Source organism: Rhincodon typus, chromosome 24, assembly GCF_021869965.1.
Source record: "Rhincodon typus isolate 14 chromosome 24, sRhiTyp1.1, whole genome shotgun sequence".
In the NCBI taxonomy this organism is placed as follows: Eukaryota; Metazoa; Chordata; class Chondrichthyes; order Orectolobiformes; family Rhincodontidae; genus Rhincodon; species Rhincodon typus.
The window spans coordinates 6,869,146-6,894,925 of record NC_063355.1 but is presented as its reverse complement, the minus strand read 5'-3'; the positions used below and the strand labels follow the sequence as shown (position 1 = coordinate 6,894,925).

The following is a 25,780-nucleotide window of genomic DNA, read 5'->3' as shown; positions in this document are numbered from 1 at the left end:
CTCTTCTGGGGATGTAGAGAACAACATGTCCAATCTATCCACTTGAGTGAATTCCTTCATTTCCTGAAATCATACAAGTGCCTCTTTCCATAAATGGAAACCTTAGGGAGTAACTGGATTTCACTTCCGTGTAGTGACTGGGACAGCATTTTCTCCACCAGGGAGCTGAAGGATTTGCCAGTTGCTGAACATACAAGTCATAGGCAAATGGAATGGGGATTTAGGTTTGTTGGGTCATCAAACACCCTTCATTTATCCCACATCTACAACATACATAAATAAATGAATCAGTTAGATTGGTAAGCGTTCAGGTGCAGGCTGCAGATGTGTCTGAAAGTCAGAATTCCTGGTCTAAGAGCACTGACCGAATGGATCACCTTTTGGAGGGAGGAGAGGGGTCTTCATCTCGCACAGGAACGTTTATTCTGACCTTGACTTTTCCTCGGAGCGTTGCGGCCGCGGTTCGCGGCTTTCCGGGGAGCGCTGAGCGCGTTGCTCCCTTCCGGCGGGAGCGGAGTGAGAGACCGGGGCCGCCCCGGGACGGTGACATCAGGACCGAGTGAGGTGCAGCTTGAGTCCCAGGCGTCAGGGCCCAGCATGAAGCTGCTGAAACCCGCTTGGGTCCATCACAATGGTGAGCGGGGGGCAGCAGTGCAGGGAGCGGGGAAGATCTCCCCTTGCAATGGGAGGCAGGAAGCTGGGGAGGGCTAAGGTGACTGCATCTGTCACACACATACAAACAGAATGGGAGTTAATGGCAGGGACTAAAGCCTGGTCTGGCTCTGAGATGAGTGGGATGGAAGCTGGAGCCCTGAATGGAGAGCTGGAGATCCAGGAGACCCAACAGCCTTGAATGAGTGATAGAAATCCAACAGAGAATGGGGTAGGAGTACTAAGTTACAGAGTTCTGCCTGAGTATCCAAATGGACATCTGTACCTAACTCTGTGCCCGCCGCGATTGGGGTCAAGGTTCAGTCATGCACAGTGTGTGTATTGTTGGACTTGGAGGACCAAATGTGAAGTGGGATACGGGAACTGAACCAGTCACCATGGAGACTTGTGCTTGGGATAATTAACTACAACAATCTTAAAATAAGAAATAGGATTAGAAATAGGTCGTACAGTTCCTGGAACCCGCATTTCCATTCAAAACTTATAACTAATCAGCAAACCCACTTTTGTACCCACTGTTCATTACCTTAGCATTCAAAATCCGTTGATCTTGACCTTGAATATACTCAACCATTAAGCAGCTATAGCATTTTGAAAAAAGAATTCTAAAGACTTTCAATCCATTGAATGAACACCTTCTGATCTCAGTCTGACTGTCTCCTTAATCTGATATTTTCCCCTAGTTCTAGACTCTCCAACTCGGGCAAATAGTTTCTCAACATCTATCCTGTGGCGCTTTCAAAGGATCTTTTATCTTTCAGTGAGATCACCTCTGATTCTTCTGATCTTCAGAGATTATAAACGCATTCTACTCAATCTCTCTTATTAGAACAGTCTTCTCGCCCCAAGAGTTATCTCTTGAGCTTCTGTTTTATCCCTTCTAAGGCAAGTATAGTCTTCCTCAAAATTGGCAGCCAAAACTGCACAATACCATAAGACTTGGGAACAGAAGTAGGCCATTTGGTCCATTGAGTCTGCTTTGCCATGAGATCATGACTGATTGACTGCACTTTCCTGCCTTTTCCCCCATAACTCCCTATAACCTTTGATTCCCTTTACTGATTGAAAATCTGTCTATCTAGACCTTGAAGAACATACTTAATGACCCAGCCTCTACATCTCTCTGTGGTAAGGAATTACACAGATTCACTACTGTAGGGGTTGTATCACTAAAGCTTTGTACAGCTGCAGTCGGACATTGACTGTCATATTTACCCCTTTTCAGTCATGACCTACCAACTATTTGTCTTTTTAATTGCTTGCTGAAACTACCTACAGCACATATTAACCTTCTCTGTTTCTCGTACAATGACTTCCAAATTCCTCTGAACGCCTACCTTTAATACATTTGCAGCGTTTAAAAGATATTGTTTTTCTTCAACAAAACGAGGTGCATCTCTCATTTTCCTCATATTTACGTCCTATATAAATTCCTTTGTGTAATCTCTGTGTCTTTATCCTACTTTTTCGTCTAGCTTTCTTCAGTTTTTCATGTACAGAATACGAACATCTGTGTCAAAGACAGCAACTGTTTTCCACCCCAAATTGCCCTTTGAACCACAAGCTTGAAACACTTTAGTCCATATTGTTTAGGTACACCCAAAGCATTGTTAGGAAGGGAGTTCCAGGTTTTGACCCTCTGATTGTGAAGGAATTATGATATATCTCAAAGTCAGGATAGAATGTCGTTTGGTGGGACCCTTGGTGTTCCCATGAGTCTGCAGCTCTTGTCCTTCTACATTGCGGATGTGGCAGGTTTGAAGTGTTGTGGAAAGAGGCTTGGCAAGTTGCTTTTGTGCACCTTCTAGGTGGTACACACTGCTGCCATTGTTCTCTCCTTCTGTGAATGATACACATTTTGTCTGTTGGTTGGGGTATCAATCAAGTGGGCTACTTTGCCGTGGAAGATTTTGAGCTATTTGCATGTTGTTGGAGCCACACTCATCCAAGCAAGCGCAGAGTATTTTTTATCTCTGAGACTTTTAGTTAGAGCACAGGCTTTGGGAAGTCAGGAGTTGAATTGCTCACAATTTGACAATGCCACCTTGAATGTTAGATTTTGCTGCATGTGATCATGTATCTGCAGAGTAATGAATGGTACCAAATGCGATGTGGTCATCAGTAAACGCCCTCACATCTGAATTGTGGTGAAGGAAGGTCATTATTGAAGCAACTTAAGATAGTTGGGTGTAGGACACTGCCTGAGAAACTGTAGTGATGCCTTGGGACTGAAATGGTTGGCTTCCAACAACTACAACTACAACTATCTTCCTATGACTCCCAGCAGTGGAGAATTTTCCTCGATTCCCATTGACTTCAATTTTGCTACAATACCAATACTCACCTCACTTCTTGAATTAAACTTTGACCATGTTTGGACCAATATGATGTGGTAATATGATGTGGTACTGAGTGGCTCCAGCAGGCCACAAACTGCGAGTCAGGGAGCAGTTGATGGCTGAATAAGTGTCGTTCGAGAGACTGGTTGATGACACTTTCCATCAATTTGGTGAGGGACACGTAATTAGCTTGATTGGATTTGTCTTGCTTTTTGTGGAGAGAATCTATCTGGAAGAATTTCCAAATTGTCAGGTAGATGCCAGTGTTGCAACTGCACTGGAACAGCTTGATCTGTGGGTGAAAGTATTTCTAAAGCATTTCTGGGATTTGTCAGGGCTGATAGCTATTATAGTATCCAGTGCCTTCAGCCTTGCTATCACTTGGAGTGAATCGAATAGACTGAAGACTAACATCTGTGGTGCTGGAGATCTCAGAAGGGGCTGATATTGATTGCCAATCTATGTGTTGGCCTCCCCCATCATTGAGAATGTGGATGTACGTGAAAACTTTTGCTCCAGTTAGTTGTTTAGTTGTTCACCATCTTCTGGAAACTGGACTGTAGAACTTTGACCTATTGGTATTGGGATTGCTTAGCTCTAAGTATCACCTGCAGCTTCTGTCAGTAATAGATACATCATAGTTAGTCGCTTCTTCTAAGTCATTTATGTAGGTTGTAAGAAAACAAGCCCCAGCACTGATTCTTTTAGTACCACATTTCTTAAAGCCTATAAGCTGAAAATCACACGTTTAATTCCCACACGTCTTTTCTGACCTGGAATCAATCCTCTATCCTTGAGGTATATATAACTTCAAGGTTTGAGTGAAGATTTGTAGGTCGGGTGCTGGTTGCAGATGTTGGTGCGTTCGCCGAGCTGGGAGGTTTGATAGTAAGGGGACGAAACGTCTAGGAGGTGACATCCTCAGTGCTGTGGAGCCTTGTGTGAAGCTCTGTTGTCTTATGCCGGTTTGAATTTATATGGTCTGGTTTTTGCAGGCTCTGGTAGGTGCCGGTTCCGGCTGTGCCTCGTAATGGTCGTTATATCGGGTCTAGTTCAATATGTTTGTTGATGGAGTCCGCAGATGAATGCCAAGCCTCCAAGAATTCCCTGGCTGTCCTTTGTTTGGCTTGTTCTATGTTGGTAGTGTTGTCCTAGTTGAAAGTGTGGTTTTTCTCGTCTGTGTGTATTGAAGCCAAGGACGTCTGGTTGTGTCATTTAGTTGCTAGTTGGTGTTTGCGGATCAGGATGTTAGTTGTCTGCCTGTTTGTCCCAAGTGGTGTTTTGTGCAGTCTCCGTGTGGTATCTTGATACCACGCAGAGACTGCACAAAACACTACGTGGGACGGACAACTAGCAACCCGCATCTGCGAACACCAACTAGCAACTAAACGACACAACCAGACGTCCTTGGCTTCAATACACACAGACGAGAAACAACCACACTTTCAACTGGGACGACACTATTATCATAGAACAAACCAAACAGAGGACAGCCAGGGAATTCTTGGAGGCTTGACATTCATCCATGGACTGCATCAACAAACACACTGAATTAGACCCGATATATCGACCATTACGATGCATAGCCGGAACCGGCACCTACCGGAAGCAGCAAAATCCAGACCAGATAAATTCGAACCGGCACAAGACCAACATGGCTCCACAGCACTGAGGATGTCACCTAGTAAGGGGACGAAATGTCTGCTATCAAACCTCCCAGCTCAGCGAACGCACCAACATCTATATACATAACTTCCAACCCCTGAGCCCTTGTGTTGTGCAACAACTTTTTGTGTGGCATTATACTGAGTGCCTTTGAAAGATCCAAATATGTTATAACTGCTAGGTCCTATTTACTTTCCCTGCTAGTCACATCCTCAAAAATGTAGATTGGCCAAACATGATTTCCTTTTCTCAAAGTGCTTGAGGTTGAGGCAATGAGCATAAGCACCAAGAGAAGCGAAGGGATTGAGATGAAACACAGCAAATGAGCCATGAATTTAAGAGTTTCTCTTACCGACTTACATTTTTGTTCAACTTGCACGGTTTCATTTTGCTCTGTGAAGTCACTCTTGTCAGTTAGTAAGACTCTTAATTTAGCAAAGAAACACTTCCACCCTTATGTTTAACATTGACATTTTCATTGGACTACCCTGGTATTCCATTTGTATTCAGTCGGAGTACTTGGAACTTTTACAAAAATATGATAGAAGTGTTAACAAACATGTTATTCAAGTTCTTTTTGTTTTGTTTCAAGATGTTTATAAAAATCTATCTCTGACCAAGTATTTGGACTTCTAACCTAATGTCATCTCCTTTAGCTCTGTATCAGTTATCGTAATGTTCCTGTGAAGGGTTTTTGGGTAGCTGCACTCTGTAGCATGATTGCAAATTTATCCAAATGTTCCTAAAGTATTCCAGTCTCTCTGCTTTTAAATCCTGCAATGCTATTTTCATATTTTTGGTACTTATGTAATGGTCAAAGCAGAAAGATCTTAAACCTTTTGAGATATATGAAGCAGTTTATATGGCTTTAATTTTTTAAAAACATGAAATGCATTCTACTTATAAATTTGCTTAGTCTATTTTCAATTAAATTCTTTAATTTTATTGACCTATTAATTTGATTTCAGCAGAAGGTAGATAAATATAGTTTTTTGGGCCAAATAAAACTCTCCTATCTATAGGCTTTAAAAACAGAGGAAGACCAAGAAAGTTCTGGTTACACATTGTTAAGAGGGACTTATTGATAGGGATACAGATGGTTGAAGCAGCTGAGAACTGACCACAGTGGAGTGAATTCATGTGGTCCTGTTGTTGCTGTTAGTACTTCTCACATCTGTTGGGAATAGTTTAAATCGTGTAGTTACATTTCACCGGTCAATGTAAATCCCAAGTATGTTATGAGAGAAGTATGAGAGACTATTTTAAAAAAGTCATCGTATCATAATGGGACTTGAGAGAGTGGTGGAAGCAGATTCAATTGTGGCTTGTAAAAGGGAATTTAATAAGCACCTGAAGAGGGAATTTGCGGGGCTATGGGGAAGAAATGTAGAATTGGAACTAGTTGATTGCCCTTGTTGCATGTCAGAATGGGTATGATGAACCAAATCTTCCTATGTGATAATCATTCCATGCTGCACTAGGGAGACGAGTTTCCAATTAACTTATCAACTGAATAGATCTGACAGACTATCAGGTTTTATGACATTTTGCAGCATTACATAACTGTGCAAACAAACATTTGTATAGGATTACCCTGATTGGAGGATTGCAGATAGTCAGTATATCTGAGGGTCAAGGTCTAAAGAGGCAAACTTGAGTTTCGTGATTTATGTTGAAGCTCTTGATGGGATTGGTTCTTTACAATTTATTTACACTCGCACTATTTATTTTGCTCTCTCTGTTGTCTCATGTTGATGCCTATTTCCTGATTTAGTCTCCAAGATGTTGAAGATGTGTGTTTCACTGTATACATTTTCAGCACATAGAATTTCCTCTTGTGTCGTAGGTATCAGACTTCTGTGGGGAAGAAGGAAAGATGGTTTCATTTCAGGAGGCACAGTGGCTCAGTGGTTAGCACTGCTGCCTCACAGCACCAGGGATCCAGGTTAGATTCCACCCTTGGGCGGCTGTTTGTGTGGAGTTTGCACATTCTCCCTGTGTCTGCATGGGTTTCTTCCGGGTGCTCTGGTTTCCTCCCACAGTTCAAAGATGTGCAGGTTAGGGTGGATTGGTCATGCTACATTGCCCATAGCGTTCAGGGATGTGTTGATTAGGTGGGTTCCAGGGGTCGGGTCTGGGTGGGATGCTGTGAGGTTCAGTGTGAACTTGTTGGGCTGAATGGCCTGTTTCCACACTGTAGGGATTCTATGATTTATCACGTGAAGTGATTCGCTTTGGTAGAAAGAATAAGGTTGGTAACTCGAGAACCCAGATTTAAAACGATTGGTAAAAGAACCAGCAATACGAAATCTGAACATTTTTACATTGAGTTTTTGTGATGTGGAATGTTAGTGAAAGCACCTTTAGTAATAACTTTCAGAAGGAAATTTGCCAGATATTTGAAGTGAAAAGGTTTGTAGGGCTATGGGGAAAGAACAGTATAAGTGGGACTAATTGGATACAGCTGGTACTGCAGGATAGATTGATTAGGTTGTTGCCATATTCTGCCTTATTATAATATTTGCCATATTATTTCTAAGATGTAAATGCCGACAATCTGAAATTAAAAACAAAATATGCAGCAGATCAGTAAGTATAGATGCAGTGGAAAGTCTGCTTTGATAAAGACTCTATACCTGAAATTTACAACTCATCCCTTCAACTTCAGAAACTCTTTGTTAGCTGCTATGCATGTTCTAACTTGGAAATTGAAACTGTCTCTGATAATTGAGTTGTATGATTTATTGCTGTGTTGTTCGTTCTGAAGCAAGTGTATGGAGCAATTCCCCAACTAACATCATCTCCCTGTAAAAACAATGATACTTGTAGCATTATGAACCTGTGGATTTGTGTTGCAATTTAAATATTTTGTAGCTCTTGGGAAAAATGCAGGTGTAGCATAATGCGTGTGCTGGAACAGCTTATTGCAGAATGAGTGTAAAGATGAAAGATGAGCATTGGCTTTGTGAGGGTTGGGAGAAGCAGAGGATTCCACATTTCTATTACCCTTTGTATGAAAAAGTGCTTTCTGATTTCCTTTCTAAATGGTCTAGCTATAATCCATATCCCATTGTTCTTGATTGTCCAGTCAGAGGTATTAGTTTATCTCTCAATTCTGTTATTGTTTTAATTCTGAGGGACAGAATTAATTTCCGTGTGGAGAGACAAAAAATAATCAGGGATGGTCAGCAAGGCTTTGTTAGGAGGAGATCATGTCAAACAAACTTGAATGAATCTTCTAAGGAGGTTGCTAGGTGTGTGGATGAGGATGGTGCAGATGATGTAGTCTACATGGATTTCAGTAAGGCTTTTGACAAAGTGTTACACGGGAACTGGTCAAGAAGGGAAGAGCCCGTGGAGTCCAGGGCAATTTAGCAAATTGGATTCTGAAACTTAGCTTAGTGGCAGGAGGCAGAGGGTAATGGTCGAAGGTGGTCTTTGTGACCTGGAAGCCTTGTGTTAATGCAGGGTTCTGTGCTCTATCCGTAGCTGTTTGTAATGTACATTACTGACATAGACATGACCGTAGGAGTTTTGATCAGTAAGTTTGAAGGTGACACGAAAATTGGCAGTATATAGGTGGCATAACAGTGAGGAGGAAAGCCTTATAGTAGAAGATGCTATAGACTGGCTGTCTGATGGTTGAACAGTGGCAGATGGAGTTTAATCCTGAAAAGTGATGTGATGCATTTTGGGAAAACAAACAAGGTAAGGGAGTACATAATGAATGATAGGATCCTAGGAAGTACACAGTGGTGTGCATGTCGATAAATCCTTGAAGGCATGACTGGTGGAGACAGTGGTTAAGAAAGCATATGTGATGCTTACCTTTATTAGTTGACACGTTGAATACAAGAGCAGGGAGGTTATGATGGAGCTGTATAAGATGTTATTAAGGCCACAGCTGGAGTATTGTGTGCAGTTCTGGTTGTTGCACTGGGATTGCCTTGGAGTGAATACAGATATGATTCGCCTGGGATGGAACATCTTATGATGGAAATCTGGATAACCTAGTTTCGTTAATTTCCTAGTTTTCCTAAGAGCAGAGAAGGCGGAGGGGGACCTGATTGAGGTCTACAAAATTGAGAGACATGGATATGGTTGGTAGGAAGAAACATTTTCCCTTAAAGGAGGGGTCAGTTACCAGTGGGCATAGATTTGAAGTAAGAAGCAGGAAGGCTGGAGGGCATTTAAGGAAAAATCATTTCACCAAGAGACTGGCGGTTTCCGGGATGTAATTGTTGGAAAGGATGGTGGAAGTAGGAACTATCAAAACATTTAAGTATTTAGTTGAATACTTGAAACACCATAGCATACAAGGCTATGGTTTCTATGCTGTAATACTTTATGACTCTACTTCCAATCAGATTGCTTCTGAATCTTTTAGACTGGTGGGAAGACAAGCTAAAATATTCAGTCTTAATTTATTGCTGTAGGCTGCAGTATTATTGCAGTGAATTTGCTTAGCCTTCTCGAGTTGTGATGCAAATGTGAAAGCAGTACTGCAGATATTGTCAAAGGTCCTGTTCAACTGAAGCACTACTTCCATTCCTTCATACAGTATTCCCATCCCCTTGATGTAAATGCCAACATTCCAGTGACTGCTCTTGCTGTCTGTCTGCTAGATTTAAATGATTTGTGCATTTGAATCCTCAATCTCCTTTGGCCTGTAGTTGCTAGTTTCTCACCAATTGCAAAATGCTTCAATTTACATTCCTTTGATCAGAGTGCAAAATCTCTCATTTAATTACTTCGGTGAAGATCATCTGAGCTTTTGTCCATTCAATTAATCTGTTTATGCCCCCTTTTCAATTTCTTGATCCAAACTACACGATTCACTGACATTCTTGCTTTGGTGTTCTCTGCAAACTTAATCATTCTTTAATTCATGTCATTCATAACTATGATTAAACTTTGAAGCTACTGAGTATGTCCCCATTCCCACTTCGTGTATGCTATCTTCAATTTCTGAAGTCAGATGGTAACCTCCTAATCCAAATGCTCTCATTTTTTCCAGTAATCTTTTTGTGTGGAACCATATTGAATACTTTCTATATATGCAACTAGGTAATACCCACTGAAACTCCTTTGCTTACCTTTCAATAGTAAATACCTGAAAATATAACTAAATTAGTCTAAACATAATTACACATCGCAAGATCATGTTGACTCTTAGCGATCAGCTTTTATTTGTCTGATATAATCAATTATGATATCTCTAGATTGCAGATTGACGTAGTTCGCTCAATACTGATGTTAAATTGACACTCCTACAGTTAACTGCTTTTTCTCTCTCACCTTCTTAAATAATGGAATGATATTAGCAATTTTCTGGTTTAATAGCACAATTCTCAATTCAAGAAAGCGTTGATTATAACTGATGCTTCTGCAATTTCTTTCACCACTTTAAGCGCGCACCATCAGGTTTCTATAATTAATTTATTCTGTGTTCGTAATGTTTTCCTTTAGCCTTTTTACAAGCTTATATTTCAATGCAAGCTCTTCCTTATTCAGTAAATCTGTCATTTCCTCGTTACCTATTATTTAGTACCTTTAACATTAATTCTTCTTCCAAAACCTGTGCTGTGAGTAGACCAGTTTGAATTGTATAGCAAATGAAGTACTGGTAGTTGCAGGTCTATTACTGTGGAAGGCATTAATGGAAGTGCTGTGGATGGAAAAGCCAATCTCACAAGGAAATTGAACATTGAGGCTTGTTGGCAAAAGTGGTTTTTTCCTGTTTTTTTGGTATAAATACATGAAAAAAATGATGTGATATAATCTGCCTCCTCTCAAACTGAATTCAGATTATATCCATTAATGTGTCCATATCTCCTTTAGCCAATCTCTTGCCTTTATAATCTATTTTTTACCATTATCTTTTATATTTCTTGCTAGTTTTTGCTTTTGTTTTAGCTCTTAATATTTTCTTTGCATCTCTGTGTGGTTTTCAAGATTTTTCCAAGTCTGCATGATAATTGATTTTTATGTTAGTTATTCCATTTCGCTTTATCCTGCATCTTTCTCTGTATGTTGACAATGACTACTTGGCTATACAAGTACCACCTTTCATCTTTGTGGATTTGATATTGCAACAAGCACTCTTCAAATACCTTGCAGAGATCTTCTTAGGCTTGCCTGATTGCACCTCATTTTTCAAAGAAAATCTTACACTATCCCGAGCCCTTTTGTGTGACTTTTTTTCCTTATTCTCAAATTCTGTGAGAAATTTGATTGTCCTGTTTACACGTTGCTACCTTACTTTAAAACTTTAATTCTGACTTTTTAAAGAAAAACCAAAAGAACTGTGGATGCTGCAAATCAGAAACAGAAACAGAAATTGCTGGAAAAGCTCAGCAGTTTTTAATTCTGACTTGTTCATCTATCTTGCAACTAGAGACCATTATGAGATATAGTTTGGCAATAGATTTGAGAAGGAGAAAGATTAGGCTGCGCTACTTATTTAGTCCACTCGTACCAAAAGCAATATCAAAAGTTACACCTATATCAACATGCTTCAATGTCTGATTTGTTTCTTGTAAGACATGCTGCTTTTTAATTGGTGCTAACTTAATTGCCTACAATACTAACAGATCTGTACCTACCCAGGCTTCTCCCTAGAGCTAAAATCATTCAAACTGTTCTCTGCAGGTTTGGAAAAAGAAAAAGCAGAACTGTAGTGTCGGGAGCTTTCACATTTTAGATGTATGGTGAAGGAAAGTTTGATGTACCCAGAATAACACTACCTAAATCTTAGAAATTGAATATTGTATTTTCAATTGGCTGTTCATTCATTCTGGGCTATTGTCTTGAATTTATTTGAAGTGACAGATTTTGATGAGAATAAAAATAAGTTCTGTCTTCTGTAAATGAATGTAAAAAAGGAAAATTTTGGCTGGGAAACTTTATTTGTTTGGATGTGAGCTGGCTGCTGGAGTCAGTAACCTAAACCACTCACTGTGGGTTCCCAGCATTTTCTGTTTTATCTTCAGATTTCCTGCATTAACAGCTTTTCTTTGTGTGGTGCAGTTGAGGTTTTCTTGGTTAACCATACTACATCGGGCAAGAGGGTGGAATTGATATGGATCGTTTGAATGGTTCAGTAATGTATTAGAGAAAGGTTGCATTCAGAAATGTTTTTGTTCTGAATTCAACTAGGATCTAGTAAATTATCTTTTTTCACACTGGATATTAAAGGGGGACTGAAACTCGGTATTACAAGTGACTTTGAGACTGGAAAATATTGACCATCATGTCACTATTAATAAAGCAAAAGTTTATGCATTGAATGCACCAAACTTCAGAATGGTTAATTTTAAGCCAAAAATTAGAAAGGAATAAAATAATGGGACGTAAAGAAAAATGGAATTCATTTGAAATTGTGCAAGTGTGGATGCAAATTACATTGAAATTGAAGTAGACTACTAAAACTGAAATCTCAGGAAATATGCTGGAGGACTAAAATCAAAGATTGAATTTTACATTAAAATACTCAAAAGAATCCAGCTGAATCAATATTATGTAAATGGTGAAAATTACCTAACTAAGAAATTGCTGGAGAAATCAATAACTTTTCTACTGGGCGTTTTTTTGGAAGATTGTATCTGGTGATTGTAATGGAGAAAGTGCATATGACGTATTAATGAGGAAACATAGAAAACAGGGGCAGGAGTAGGCCATTTGGCCCTTTGAGCCTACACCGCCATTCATTATGATCATGGCTGATCATCCAACTCAGTACCTTGTTTCCACTTTCTCCTCATATCCTTTGGCCCAGTAGACCTAAGAACTGTATCTGTCTTCTCCTTGAAGCACTCTCTGTCTTGGCCTAACTGTGGCAGAGAATTCCACAGGCTCACCATCCTCTGGGTGAAGAAATTTCTCATCTCTGTCATAACCATAATCTTTAGAACGTGACCCCTGGTTCTGGACTTCCCGGTCATTGAGACTATCTTCCTGCATCTTCCCTGTCTAATTTTGTTAGAATTTTAAAGGTTTTCTGTGCGTCAGTCCCATCATCATAGGGATCAGCCTGGTGAACCTTCTCTGCATGCTTTCAATAGCAGTACACCCTTCCTCTGATAAGGAGACTGAAACTGCTCACAATACTCCAGGTCTGGTTTGCCAGTGCCCTGTACAATTGCAGTAAGACATCCTGGCTCCTGTACTCAAATCCTCTTACTATGAAGGTCAACATGCCATTTACCTCCTTCACCATCTTCTGCTCCTAGGGAACTGGGGAACAAGGACGCCCGGATCTTGTTGCGTCTGCCCCTTTCCCAATCTATTGCCATAACAAGAATATTATCTTCCATTTCATTTTGAATTAGGAGTAAGGTTTATGCCCGAGAGAATGAGTTTTTATGAAATAAAAATAATTGTTTTATTCCAGGTAAGCCGATATTTTCTGTGGACATTCATCCTGATGGAACCAAGTTTGCAACAGGTGGACAAGGTAAGAGGCAGGCTGTAAACTGATTACTGTTTAGGTTGAGTTAGCAAGATCCAGAAATCCTCAGTGCTATGGAGGCTGCTCTCCCTTTTCATAATCTGTCTTGTGACCACAAGAAGCTTTCTTTTAATATTCATTCATGCGATAAAGGCATCGCTGGCTAGACCAGCATTCATTGCCCGTCCCTAATTGCCCAGGGGGCAGTTAAGAGTCAGCTACATTGCAGTGGGTCTGGAGTCAAAGGTAGGCCAAACCAGGTAAGGATGGTAGTTTCCTTCCCTAAAGTGCATTAGTTTTTACTGACAACCGGCAATGAATTCATCGTCATCATAAGACTCTTAATTCCAGACTTTTATTGAATTCCATTCAGATTCCATCATCTGCCATGGCAGGATTTAAACTGGGTACCCAGAACATTAATTGGGTTTCTGGATTAACAGTCCAATGATAATACCACTAGGCCATCCTCTGCCCTTAACTGCACTTGTCCAAGGAGTGTGTTAACTTGGACAGCAGGATGTGTTGTTCTACTTGGCCCCTTGTGTCATGGGTTGCAAGCTATGGATTCACTGATCCTTCCTTTGCAAAATAGTAGCCTTTGCTATATTCAATGGACCCCCTGCTCTGGGAATTTGTATTAATATGGCGGGTTATTTAAGCATTAGTTCTCACTGAGGGCAGTACTTCTCCGCCTGGAAAGATCAAATCTTGCTGCGTCACTCTGTGTGTTGGCTCAGATAACTCCATGTTCAATTCATTGTCAATTTAATTAATTGTGAATGTTTTGCTTTGGAGATGTACAGGGCAGAAATTACCCCACCACCTTGCTACCCTGTCCTAAATAAAACGGATATGTAACTTGTTATGAGAGTTACAATATTAAACAAATCTACATTTTGAAGCAAGTAAAATTGCTTATTGTTTAATTTCTCTCTACAGGAGAAGATTCAGGCAAGGTTGTCATATGGAACATGCCACCAGTTGTTCGAGAGGAGGATGAAAAGAATGAAGCTATCCCCAAAATGCTTTGCCAAATGGATAACCACTTGGGTATTTGTGATTCTTTTTAAAAAATTTATTAATATAATTCTCGCACGCACGCGCACACAAACACACACACACACACCAGCTTCAATGTGTCACTCGGGAACATAATATTGCAATATGTCAGTAGTCTTTCATATTGTTTAGGTGTCATCCTCAGAAACTATTCTTTTTGTAGAATCCTGTAAAGTTCTGGTTTGCCGTGTCATGCATAAAGGCAATCTTTGTTAACTATAGAGTTTAAGTGTATTCCTTGTTAATCATCTATGTCACTGCCTTTTTAAAGATTGGAGCATAGTCAGCTCATATAGCCAGAGTTATTCAGAAGGTGGATTGTCTACAATTTCCATTTATTTTCTTTCAATGTTGCTATCTTGTTAGCTAAACAAAATTACCCAATACTATTAACTCTCCTTCCCCACAGCCATTGCCTTAAAAGTATGGGAGCTGACTTTTCTCTGAGTCTGTTCTTTTTCCTCAGCCAGTTATTTTTACATGGAAAGACCAAATATAATAAGTAGATACTATGACATCTTCAGTTTATGACATCTCATTGAACTTTTAACTCAGTTGAGATGACACATTTAATGTTATTCATTGATCATGGATTTTTTGGATTTTTAAAATTTCCCTCAACTTCTAAAGAGAAAAACGAGTTTGCATTGAAGTATGGTTCTCTACGTGCTGACCAAATGGTCGAGTGCCTGTTATTTGTGTGAGTTTTGATCATTTGTAGTAGTAGGATATTTGACTGTTGGGCCAGATCAGCCTGTCCTCACCTCCTTACACTCCTCACCACACACTTGCAGTTTGTGATCCTGTATAATAATTGGAAATAAATATTTTTGCCCATTTTCTCTTCCTAGCTTGGATGTAAAGGCTCGTTGGAATATCTCTTCCACCACAAATAATTCAACATACACTTGCAATTGAATGTTGCCATTCTTGGTCTACATAGCAGAGCTACTTGTTGTGTAAACTGCTACTCACTCCTTTTTTTCATTTAAAAGAAAGTTCATTTTGGATTCTCAGTAATCTTTCACGTCATCAGAACATTGTGAGTGTTTGTCTCTGGTTCCTTGCAGCCTGTGTGAATTGTGTGCGCTGGTCTAACAATGGATTGTATCTGGCATCAGGTGGAGATGACAAGTTGATCATGCTGTGGAAGAGAGCAGCGTAAGTATATTGCACTGTCTGGTGACTGTAAGCTGGTTGAGCATATACACTCAATCAGTGGCTTTCTTGGTTCAGCTTAAAACTAAAACGTATGCAGTCATAATTTCCAGGAATGAAGCAATGCAGTTGCTGGTTTGCACAGAAAACCAATTGATCCAAGTTACATTATTGTGCTGTACAGCAGAGGGTGATTTACTGGATTCGCTTTGTGGTTAAATGCTTTAACAGGTGTGCCCAGTACATCCACATTCCGCCGTTGATGACAGTCAATACCTCAAATATTGGCAATACATAAGCAATTCAAAGTTGTCATGTACTGTAAAAAAAGAAGACAACTGTTATACTGTAGTAAATTTATGTTCCACATAGAGACCAATAATTTTTAAAATGGATGAATTTCCCATTTGATAAACTGAAAGACGAGACTTAATATTTTAAGATTTTTATTGTAACAACAAACTGAAATTAATATAAATCAAACATTGTTTAGCATTGTATTTAAGTATTTTGCATTAATTAACTAACACAATTGAGAAATGCTTTACAACTCTGTTTACCTTGCACGACACTTCTTGCAGATGTCTGACATTACTATGGGCTAACTTCTCACTGCCACATTAGATTTGCAAGTTTTAATATCCATTGAAATTCATTTCACTTACAGTCTTCTGGATAACACTTAAGGCTCTTGCAAGACTTGCCTTGGTGACTTGTTTCCAAAATCTCCAATGTTCTTGTCTGTTCTGATCCCTCCCTTTTGAATATAAATTATCTACATATTTATCTCGCTCATGCTCGCACTTGCTCTCGCTTTCGTTCTCGTTCTCGGTCTCTCTTGCTCTCGCGCTCTCGCTCTCTTTCGCTTTCACTCTCGCTCTTGATCTCCCCCAGATCTCACAAAGGAACCATACCCTTACTATGATATACTGTGTGCTTGGTTTCTGTTTGAGTTCAACGCACAGCAGTTTTTCGAGTTTGGGTGATTCTAAAATTCTAATTTTACTGACGTTAAATGAGACATTTTAAGACATAACCACCTGGTTCCTAACAAAATACAATAAATAATCTGTGCTTGTTTGATAGCCTGCAGCTTCATTGTTGGTGTCTAATTATAATGGGATATATGGTAATTGTGTGATAACTTTTTAAAGGTATATTGGACCAAGCAATGTCTTTGGTTCCAGCAGCAAGCTAGCTAATGTGGAACAATGGAGATGCGTATCTATCCTCAGAAGTCATACAGGAGGTAGGAGTTGAAGGTTCTGTTCTATCCATTCTCATGAAAGGGGGCAGTGAAAGAGAGTCATTTGTTTTCAAACAGCTTTTCCATAATGTAATGAAGTGTGATTGGGCTTCCCTATTTAGTGAACTTATTAAGCAAGTATTGTGTAAGCTGGAAAGCCCTCTACATTGGCTTTCAATCTGTACTAAGTTAGAAGATGTACTCAATGGTATAGGCTATGTGTTTGGACTTTGACCTTCTTTTTCTTTGAGTAGCTATCCAAGTACATGTGGTGAGAATGGTGGCAAGCTTTAACAGGACCATCTTAAAAAGAAAACTTAGAACATTGCCCTGGAACTGCTACCTTTTAAACTAATATCTAATTCCTTAAATAAAAGCAAAATACTGCAGGTGAGAGAAATCTGAAATAAATAGCTGGAGAAACTCAGCAGATATGAAGAGAGAAACAGTTGATGTTTCAGGTCCATTGACATTTTTTGAACACACTGAACAGTCATTGGACTCAAAACTTTAATCAGTTTCTCTCTCCACAGATGCTGCCAGACCTGATGAATTTCCCCTACGTTTTTCTACAGTTTATGGCTTTTTTAAAATTTAATTTCTCAAACTCTAGTTGCAATGCCTTCACTCTGGTCTTCCCTATAATATTGGTTCCAGTGATAAGTGTGACTTTGGGGTCCCTTGTCCCTTATCCTCTTTTCAGCATTATCTCCAGCCCTTCCATTTTGACTTGGCTGTTGCGGCTCTGCCAGTCACAAGAAGAATTTTGTGCATTTCAAATGATTGACGTGTAACGTATTTGGAACTCCATTTGCTTGGATTTCTCATTCTGTCTAGGCTGTGCTTTGTTGTCTTTTGTGATTTCCAGTGCCTGTATTGCCATCCATGTCTGCAGTGCAAACATTTGGCATTGAGGGCCAATGGAAACACTTTTTAAATCTCTAGGTGTTTCCTGTACAGCATTATTTGAGTCCTCCTTCATCTCCCATCTTTGCCAAATGGTGGCCATCTACATCACCTCAGTTTCGCCATTCCTGTCAAAGTTTAGCATGGCCCCCTCATATAACTAGAAAAAATATACAGAGCTTCATTCTATATCTTGGTCATTTGATTTTAGATGCACATCTTGCAGAAGACTTTGTCCCTAGCATGACATCCCTCAGCTTGCTTGCTCGGCAATAAAATTCCCAAATGTATGAACTCTTTTAAGATTGTAATAACACTTCTTTTTTCTCACTGGCATTTATTGCCCATCCATAATTACACTTGAGAAAATAATGATGAGTTGCATTTTGAATTGTTGCAATACATATGAAGTAGATCCACCCACAGTGCTGTTTTGGAGGGAGTTTCAGGATTTTAACCCAGTGGCAGTGAAGGAACAGTAATACAGTTCCAAATCAGGATACTGTGTGACTTGGAAGGGACCTTGCAGGCAGTGATGCTTATTAGTCTGCTGCTCTTGTTCTAGTGAGTGTCAGATGTCCCACGTTTGGCAGGTGGTGTGTGGAAGTGTCCTAGTGAGGTTGCTGCGGTGCATCTCATAGAGGTACACAGTGCTACCACAGTGCACCGGTGACAGATGAGATACCGATCAGGCAGGCTTCTTTGTCTTGGATGGTGGTGAGCTTCATGAGTGCTGTTGCAGCTGCACTCATCCAAGCAAGTGGAGAGTATTCCATCACACTCCTGACTTGTGCTTTGCAGATGCTGGACGAGCTTCAGAAGGTGAGTTACTTGACACAGGATTCCTGGGGTCCGGTCTATTCCTCTAGCCACAGTATTTGTATGGCTCGTCCAGTTCAGATTTCTGGACAATGGTAAAGGCTAGGACGTTAATTGTATGGATTTAATTAATAACGCTGTTGAATGCACAGAGGAGATGATTAGATTCTCCGCTTTAAAAAGTCATTTGTGTGACTGAGGTTTCCTTTCTTAGCTTTGTGTTAGGCTGTGGTGCAGGATACTGATGATGATTCTGTCTGTGTTTTAGATGTGATGGACCTTGCTTGGTCACCCCATGATGCTTGGCTCTCCTCCTGCAGTATAGACAACACTGTTGTTATCTGGAATGCTCTGAAGTTCCCAGGTGAGGTTGGAAATTGTTTTTAAATTGATGAACAAGTTCTAGAAGGACAAGAATAAAACTGGTGTAAATAGGTATCTGTCAAAAAGCAGCGTTAAAAGTTCAGTTTTAACACAAATATTCTTTGTCTCACACCCATGCAGGATTTATTTCCTGTGATTTTATTACAATCATAAAGTACTGTTGGTCATATGTTATGAATGCAGGGCAGACTCCCATGCATTGGAAAAGTTATTAGCTTCAAAGACAACTGTACCTTTCAACTTTCTCTCCTTTTAGAAATCATTGCAACATTACGGGGTCACTCCGGCTTGGTGAAGGGCCTCACCTGGGATCCTGTTGGGAAATACATTGCATCCCAAGCTGATGACCGGAGCTTAAAAGTATGGAGGACCATGGATTGGCAGTTGGAGACAAATATCACTAAACCATTCGATGAAGTACGTGCTTTCAGCAATTGCCTGATTTCCTCCTCTTCTCGGATGTTTTAATTTCCTGTTGATTTTTAGCCTGATCATAAAATTTCCCTGCAGCAAACTATTATACAGGCCTCTGGACAGTCATTATACAACTTTTTATTCTGCTCTTTATTTTCCTTCCGTACTGTCTCAGTTGCATCAGAGATGGGGACAATTGGTAGATGCCATGCAGTTTTTTATTTGGTGTCTTGAGACTCTGTTTTACATTGCACTTCTAAATAGATGGCAGGTACTCCTAGCTGAAACTGATAGTAATCTTATTTCCACATTAGACCACAGCATGCTCGCTCATTGCGTGCTCTCACCGGTGATCTTTAAAGAACACTCTAAAATGAGTTTGAATTTTAAAAACAATTCTTCTGGATCGAGTGGCACCTAATGCTCCTGGTAGCTCTTAAAACTTGAACCTTTGCAGTTCTTCCTCATGATTGTCTCCTACTTTGCCAACTTGCCTCAACAGCTTGGCTGCTTAGCAGGCCCCCGGATTCTGTTTGGCTCTATTTACTGAGATACTCAAAATGCAGAAAGCTTGTAGTGGTTTGAATATTACTTGCAACCAATTCTTTGCTTGTGTCTCAGATAAATTACAGAAGTATTACAGTGTAGAAGAAGGCTATTTGGCCCACCACGTCTGCGCCTGCTCTCCAAATGAGCATCGTGATTTTGTATCATTCTCCTGTCTTGTTTCTATTTAAATAATTATCTGATGCCCCATGAATGCCTCAATTGAACCTGCGTCCACTGATTTTCCAGGCTGTGCATTCCAGACTTGAACAATATATTGAGTGAAAAAGCTTTATCCCACATCACATTTGCTACTTTTGCAGATCACTTTATATCTGTGTCTTCATGTTCTTGATCTTTTAAAAAATGAACAGTTTCTCCGTACTTAACTGTTTTCAGTCCTCTAATAAATTTGAAAGACTCAGTCAGATCTTCTCTTATCGTCTTCTCTCCAATCTATCCTCATATCTACAGTTTCTCATCGCTGGAACCATTCTTATACATCTCTGTTGCATTCTGTCCAATGTCCCATTCGCCTGTCCTGCGATCTTCAATGGCCTATGCACATATGCATCTCGGCCCCTCTTCTTTAGAATCGCATCCCTTATTTTTGTGCTTTTAGAGTCAGAGTCATTGAGTTTTACAGCATGGAAACAGGCACTTTGGTCCAACTTGGCCATTTGCCCAGTTTTCACAATTAATCTGGTCCCATTTGCCTGCATTTGGTCCATATTCCTGCAAACCTATCCCATCCATGTAGCTGTCCAAATATTTCTTAAATGACAAAATTGTACTAGCCTCTACCATATCTCTGACAGCCTATTCCAGACACTTACCACCTCTGTGTGTAAAAGTTACCCCTCTGGACCCTTTTATATCTTTCCTCACATGCCTTAAACTTATACTTTCTAGTTTTAGACTCCCCTACCATGGGGAAAAGCTGTTGACTATCTACCTTATCTATGCTCTCATGATTTTATAAACTTCATTATGACTACTGTAATTATATATTGTAATATTGGCATTTCTCTGTAATATCCCTGCAGATTTGCTTCTCTACATTCTTCCCAGTGGTTGATGATCTATAAACTACACTGAGCAATGCAATTGCGCTCATTTTGTTCCTTAGTTCTAGGCAAATTGACTTTGTGAATTTGCATTTGGAAATCTGTTGGTCAAACACTAAACCAGTTGATGCTGAGTTGTGAGCATTACAGAAGGATAACCTGTGTGCTAGTTTTTCAGCAAAGTTAGATTTACAGTGAGGGTTATGATTGCTCTATTATTGCCTGGGCAATTTGTTGTAAAATGTCTTGTTAGCATGGTTTGTCTGAATTGGAAGAATTACTGTCCACATTGTTGCTGCATCTTATTACAGTGTGCAGGCACAACGCACGTACTACGCTTAAGTTGGTCCCCGGATGGCCATTACCTCGTATCTGCTCACGCAATGAACAACTCTGGCCCCACTGCACAGATCATTGAGCGAGATGGATGGAAAACAAACATGGACTTTGTTGGCCACCGGAAGGCAGTGACTGTAGTGGTAAGTTTTTCTGATTTTTATGAATCCTGCAGTAATTCGTTTAGAAGAGTATAATTTATCAGGCTTTGTTGTATAAAACTGTGTGTCTTGGTTTGCAGAAAAGAAGAAAGTAATTTGAAGTACAACTATTTTGGACCAGAATTTACTGACACATACATTGAGAGGCTAGTGATACTCAATTGTTTATGTGCAAATTGCACAACAACTTGAGACAAGCAGCGGTGTGGCTAAACATGACAATCTGTAACAAAACCAGAAATTGCTGGAAAAGCTCAGCCGATCTGGCAGCATCGGTGGAACAAAATCAGAGTTAATGTAATGGGTTGAGTGACCCTTCCTCCGTTCTGAGCTGCTTAGCTTTTCCAGCATTTCTGTTTTTGTTTCTGATTTCCAACATACACAGTTCTTGCGGTTTCTCAGAAAATCTGTACAAGTTGCTTTGTCGTTAACTTCTCGAAAATGGGATCTTGCTGTTTGAGGCACTGTTTGATGTGAATCTCCTGTATTTGGATGGCAAGCATAGATTAAATTTGCTATTGAGTTAGAGCTTGACCTTCCTTCATTCAAGGTACCATTTTTGAAAATATACAAATTTTGATTATCACCAAACAACTTCTCTGATTCTGAATGTTGCCTTTTGTAAGGGTGGCATCCTGTTCTGTAAAGTTCTAAAAGATATTTACTTTTTTTTCTTGCATTGTGAAAGAGAGAGCAAGAGAAAAGATAATCAATCTTTCAGTTTCATGGAACTGTAGATTATGTTTTCTGGTCAGATTCTTAGACTGTTCATGATCATTCAATCTAATTGATTGAAGAGATGCACAATTGCTTGCCAGTGCACACAGATCCCTCATGCCCTGTGAGGGGTACTGTATTTCTATGATCTCCCATATACAGCCATTTGTCCTGCAAAGCCTTTTGGAACTTCAGTTAGCAGGGACAAATTAAAAAGGGCAAGGAGCGGATGCCATTTGTTCCCTGGCTACTCCAGATCCCTGGCCCAATGCGGAATCAATGTGAGATAAAAGCAGGAGAGATGTGTTTTGTAAGTGTGTAGTTTTACATTTTACTTTGTATCTCTGTCAAAAACTGAACTAGGGAATTTGGACTTGTTATTTTGATCCTGTAAATTTACTTCTAATTTATTAGATATTCCCTCGATTCCCTGGAATTGATGGTTTGTTCTAGGACAGTAGCTCTCAAACTGTAGATTATGCAAATATTGACACCTTCCTGGAGATTCCTGTCTTAAGAAGGTGATGTCAACTGCAGAATTGAAATTAGTAGTCATTCCAAAAAAAGTGTATCTTTTGACATCGTGATTGAAATAATCAATAAAGGAATAAACTCAGTGAAAGAAACTTTGAGAAATCTTGTACCCTTGAAAACCCTTGGATTTTAGGACTCCAGTTTGTAACCCTATGTACTTCAATATGGTTGAGTGGGTTAAGTTCCGTTAACAGCTACTCTTCAAGTGCTAGCCTGGACAGTGAATGTTGACAGTTTGTTAGTATGTCCTTGCTATTGTAAATGATTTCATTTTCATCATGATTTTGATAGAATCTAAGCTAAATGATGGTGCTGCCTTGCTCCTCATTCCTCTGCTACAATGCACCATGTGCTGTGCCTCAGCGGTCTTGGTAGCAGTATGGCCCATCTCACCATATCATAGTCTCATCTCTCCTCCTCCTAATCTTTCTCTTTGTTCTACCTCACTTTGTTGTACCCTTCTGACCCATGCTTTTAAAATATTCATTCTCTGTTGCTCCCCAAATCCCATGCCTAATTACCTAGCTCACCTTTTCTCCCTCAATCTTTACTTCAAATGCTTTATCATTTTTGGTAATTTCAATGTCCATTTCACCTTCCCTTTCTCCGCTGAATTCACTGTCCCCTTTTCAATATCTCCCCTCAGCCTCTGTATTTTATTTATGTCAATCACTCTACCTTGTGTCTCTGTTCTTTCTAACCCCATTTCTCAGTCATAGATTAGATAGTCTGTAGCCCTCACTATCCACGTTCTCCTGTTCCACTTTAAAATCCTAACTGATGGCCTTTTGTTCTAATAGAATTTCCTCACCCTATATTCAATGTTCAGTCACGCTTGTTAAATTGTATGAGTTAAGATCAACTGTCAGCACATGCCAAGGAGTGAGCCTGAGACCTTGGCTCAGCATCATAGGATTCATTTACTTGCTGAGGGTTGGTGCAGATTTGTTTGACTTCAATCTAGTAATAATTACCTAATTTTCATGTAAAGGTAACGTCCTTTATTGTAGAATCATTACAGAACAGATGGAAGTTCTTCAGTCTTTACTGCTTTAGCTGCATATTTGATACAGTGGTGATGCTTTGTCCCTCACAACTGTCTTTTGTCTGTACTACATTAAGTTTCTCATCCGAAAGGTCCTTACCAATTCCCTTTTACAAGTTTTATTTCTGATATCACATTCCACCACCTTTTCACATATAATCTTCCAGATCCTGATTCTGGTGGACTGAGGAGAGCCTGAGTGTGAGGAACATCTCAAGCATTTCTTCCTCCCTGACTCCAATTTAGACGTGTTTCAATAGATCTGACCAATGCAAACTTTTAGAATTGGTTTCATTTTTCTATGCATCAGGCTTAGATATAGTGACAGTACCAAGTTTTTCCCCAAACATACTGCCATTGTGCAGTAGTCAGTTTGCTGGTTGCTCTGAAGCTCTGAGGTGTTTAACTACAGACTGGATACGTTTCCACAAAGGGAGAAGGAAATGCTTTCAAAGCTAGAGCTCCTTGCATGACAAATTGTTTAAGAATTAAATCAGACAGAAAGTTGAAGTTTATAAGTGACTGGTTTAAAATTCTTTATTCAACTTTGTTCTGCAGTGAAAGTACATGAGAATAGATTTATGGGTAATGAAAAGGAAGCCAGAAGACTTCTATACACAACTGGAAAAAAGACAAAATTAATTAATATGGGTTACAAATGAAAACCAGCATGGATTTGTGAAAGGCAAATTTTGTTTCATCAGGTACTTCAATGAGGTATTAGAAAGGAACGATGAGGCAGTGTAATTTAACCAGTATGTGTAAGCTTTCAAATGGTGTTTGGCAAAGTACAAAATAATAGCCTTGTTAATAAAATTAAAACCCATGGGATTAAAAGTTCAATGTTTGGTTGCAAAATTGTCTATGAGCCAGGAAAGGGAGCACTAATAAAGTATTGTAAATCAAACTAGAGATAATGGTACAGTAGTGTCTTTAATTGGGCCGAAGGACCTGTTCCTGTGCTGTATTGTTCCAAGTAGTCAAAATTGGACCAGTTCCTCCTCTTGGTATATATTAATAACATAAACTTAGACTACAGGGCATAATTTCAAAGTTTGTCAATGAATCAAAACTTAGCAACTTGATAACAACAGACTATAAGTAGACGTGAATGGGTGAAACGGTAGACACATAACAGGTGAAATTTAATGCAGCGATATTAATGTAACTGAGTTTGGCAGGAAGAACTAGGAGATGTAATATAAATGAATAAATGCAACTAAAGAAGATATAGGAACAAACCTTTGAGGGTAGAAAGCCAAGGAGAGAAGACAGTTGATAATGCAAAATGGAGCTTCGGTTTTAGAATGCAAAAGCAAAGATGTTATGGGGAAAAGTTTTAAGACTCTGTTTGAGCTCCAACTGGACAATTGTGAATTTAGGGCACCACGTTTTGGGAAGAATTTCACAGTTTTAGGGAGGTTGAACGGAATGATACTTAGAGCCATTTCCCTTCATTTTTATTTACATTGTGCAGACATTTAAAATATTTAATGTATGGCTGCATATGCATGATTATGTAAAGAAGCTGATTAGTGCTTGGCCTGAATGGGAAATTTTGAAGATGAATGTAACAGGGCTGAAAGATATCAGTTACAGGGAGAGGATAGAGAAGTTGGCATTGTTAACCTTGAAGCCAAGGAGGTTACAGGGTGATTGGATAGACATGTTCAATGAATTATTTTGATGTGTAACTGAAGCAAAGTTGTCTCCAGAACCAGAAAGTTCAATAACTATGGGGCACAACATTAAAGTATAGTCATTGGCAAAAGAGCCAGAAATGACATGAAAGGGAAAAAAACACTCAGACAAAGACTTATCTGGAATACACTGCCTCAGAGAGTGACGTAATGCTCAAAAGGCAAATTATTTCAATAAACACTTGGAGGGAAGTGCAGCACTTTAGGAAAAGCGGTGATGGGACTAACTGGATAATACTTGTAAAGGACTGACATGATGAGTGCATGGTCTTTTATTTTTAGCTGATTACGTGGTGATTTTAATAACCTCTCCTTGATCTATGAAGATGATTGAGTAGAATTGGATTCTTTGGAGATGTTGTGGTTCAAAAGGCCTTCATTGATCTTCCCAGTTACCACCTCATTCCAGTAAAAATAAGACTTGCCGTTTGCATTTATAAATGTCAGCTGAATATAACATCAGATCAATGTTAAGATCCCTTCATTTTATTCAGGGTATTCTGAGGTCAGACTAGTGAATAGAGTAGAGATAACAAGGTGTAGAGCTGGATGAACACAGC

General features: G+C 39.6%; 1 protein-coding gene across 3 annotated transcripts in view; it reads left to right on the top strand.

Annotated features, from left to right (window-relative positions):
* Nucleotides 1-253: 253 nt before the first annotated feature.
* The window catches only part of LOC109920667 (protein HIRA), an 83,966-nt gene continuing 58,439 nt past the window's right edge, over nt 254-25,780 (top strand). The window contains exons 1-8 of one of the 3 annotated variants that reach the window (XR_007264686.1): nt 254-634; nt 13,069-13,131; nt 14,068-14,178; nt 15,258-15,348; nt 16,500-16,594; nt 18,585-18,680; nt 18,957-19,117; nt 21,039-21,206. Coding sequence is in view for 2 of the 3 variants with exons in the window: in XM_048611601.1 (XP_048467558.1) it covers nt 598-634; nt 13,069-13,131; nt 14,068-14,178; nt 15,258-15,348; nt 16,500-16,594; nt 18,585-18,680; nt 18,957-19,117; nt 21,039-21,206 (822 nt within the window). In the remaining variant the exon portion in view is untranslated. Of the gene's footprint in view, nt 635-13,068; nt 13,132-14,067; nt 14,179-15,257; nt 15,349-16,499; nt 16,595-18,584; nt 18,681-18,956; nt 19,118-21,038; nt 21,207-25,780 lie in introns of those variants that run through there. The other 2 variants (XM_048611601.1, XM_048611602.1) reach the window with 2 other exon arrangements.